At 41.6% G+C, this 1,934-nt stretch overlaps 1 protein-coding gene across 5 annotated transcripts in view; it reads right to left on the reverse strand.

Annotated features, from left to right (window-relative positions):
• Positions 1–364: 364 nt before the first annotated feature.
• Positions 365–1,934, reverse strand: part of LOC120060421 (disheveled-associated activator of morphogenesis 1-like) — an 86,629-nt gene continuing 85,059 nt past the window's right edge. For all 5 annotated transcript variants that reach the window (XM_039009731.1, XM_039009732.1, XM_039009730.1 and 2 more), the window contains 2 exons: positions 1,930–1,934; positions 365–1,639 (listed from right to left, as the gene is read on the reverse strand). The exon at positions 1,930–1,934 is cut by the window's right edge and continues 166 nt beyond it. In XM_039009731.1, coding sequence (XP_038865659.1) covers positions 1,433–1,639; positions 1,930–1,934 — 212 coding nt within the window. In that variant the 3' untranslated portion in view covers positions 365–1,432. The remainder of the gene's footprint in view (positions 1,640–1,929) is intronic.

A 1,934-nucleotide genomic window follows, 5' to 3' on the forward strand; every position in this document is an offset into this window, starting at 1 on the left:
TCTTAGGTCAGTTACGATCACCCCTTTATTTTAAGAATGCGACATGTCAGAATAATAGTAGAGAATGATTTATTTCAGCTTTTATTTCTTTCATCACATTCCCAGTGGGTCAGAAGTTTACATACACTCAATTAGTATTTGGTAGCATTGCCTTTAAATTGTTTAACTTGGGTCAAACGTTTTGGGTAGCCTTCCACAAGCTTCCCACAATAAGTTGGGTGAATTTTGGCCCATTCCTCCTGACAGAGCTGGTGTAACTGAGTCAGGTTTGCAGGCCTCCTTGCTCGCACACGCTTTTTCAGTTCTGGCCACACATTTTCTATAAGATTGAGGTCAGGGCTTTGTGATGGCCAATTCATAATTCATAGACGTCGTCACTATTATTCTACAATGTAGAAAATAGTAAAAATAAAGAAATGCCCTTGAACGAGTAGTTGTGTCCAAACTTTTGACTGGTACGGTACATGGCAGTAATGAACACAAAAACAAATGTTGGGCTGCATAGTTTCCAGACTGATATCCTCAGTGTGTTAGGATGACCAGAGGAAGAGCAATTATTTTTGGTAACTCTTCGAATAATATAGAAACAGTGACACTGTCCTTTCAAGTCAGCAGGCCTAAAATTAGGTCCTACTCTTCTACAATACTGTATATTTCAGTTCTAATGGAGTATTTTATAGATGAAAGTTATAGGCTCTAATAAAATGGTAATATTGCATCTTTGATTTGGCTTTAAATATCTAAATTAGGTCTTTGCAAAATTGTGATAAAAACAGTATCAAAATGTGTTTCTTGTTATGCTTTTTTGCTCATCTCAAAAATGTAATTCATTCATGATGGATTGTGCTTCAAGAGACACTGTTTCTCTGCATGGGGTTGGCATCCTCTACTATACTCTCTAGTGGTGTCTGACTGACTGAACACAATAGCAGGAAAGATGTTCCACTTTCTCCCGTTTAAAAGAGGAAATGTGTCACAGCCGGTGTGTGACCCCTGGCTTTCCATTCCACTTCCTGCCCATTTTTGCAGGTAGGAAGGGTTAAGAAGAGTGTCCTACTCCAGGGCAACAGCCCTATGCTATTAAAAAAAGTGTCCCATCCACAACATGAGAAAAACTGTCATTCAGAGCACAGCATTTTAAAAGTGTAGGTTTTGGCAATTAACACAAATAGCTTAGAGAGTCAATCCTTATCCATAGTTCATGGTTTTCAGAGGAGGTAATATCTTATATGTCTGTTTCCAGACGGACACAAGCTCTGGGTTATTGTTGCTTGAGTAGCAGAAGAGTGAGTAGAGGTCTGTCCACCACCTTTCCTGCTCAGTTCCGTTTTAGAAGGGAGTTCTGTCCACTCCCAAAACTGGGGGCACTAGGCTCATGCCAGGACACCAGAGGGCAGCATAGCTTAGCTCCAGTAAGACAGGATCAGTTGTTTCAGAGGTTCAGTTTGGTGACGGGTCGCTCCCTGCTGGTCTCAGCTGATGAGTTGACGCGTTTGCGGTTGCGTTTCATCTTGGACAAGTCCTTATCGAACACCTCCCCGGAGCGCAGGGCTGAAACGAGGTCGTCGAATTCACCGTCTTCCTCACAGTTCTCCTTTGCCTTCTTGGCCTTGCGCTCCTTCTCCCTCTGCTCCTTCAGCTGAGGGGACAAAACAGGAGGAACTTAGTGACTCACACTTACAGTAGCATTGTATTTGGTGTATTGAGTAAATGAGCAGTACAGCAGTACAAGAGTAGTGCTCATTTACAATACTGAGTACATTTGAGTGTGACTAGGTCAAGAGTAGCTTGCGTATTGTGTAATCTCACAAACACTAGTTTGATACCCATTTGTAATAATTGTTACATAATGCTTGGGTGGTGAAATTGTGACCATAGGTGACTCTCTCTAGTGTTGTGGTTGGAGATAGACAATCTTAACAATCTAACCTGTG

The sequence above is a fragment of the Salvelinus namaycush genome, chromosome 15, assembly GCF_016432855.1.
Source record: "Salvelinus namaycush isolate Seneca chromosome 15, SaNama_1.0, whole genome shotgun sequence".
NCBI classification, from domain to species: Eukaryota; Metazoa; Chordata; class Actinopteri; order Salmoniformes; family Salmonidae; genus Salvelinus; species Salvelinus namaycush.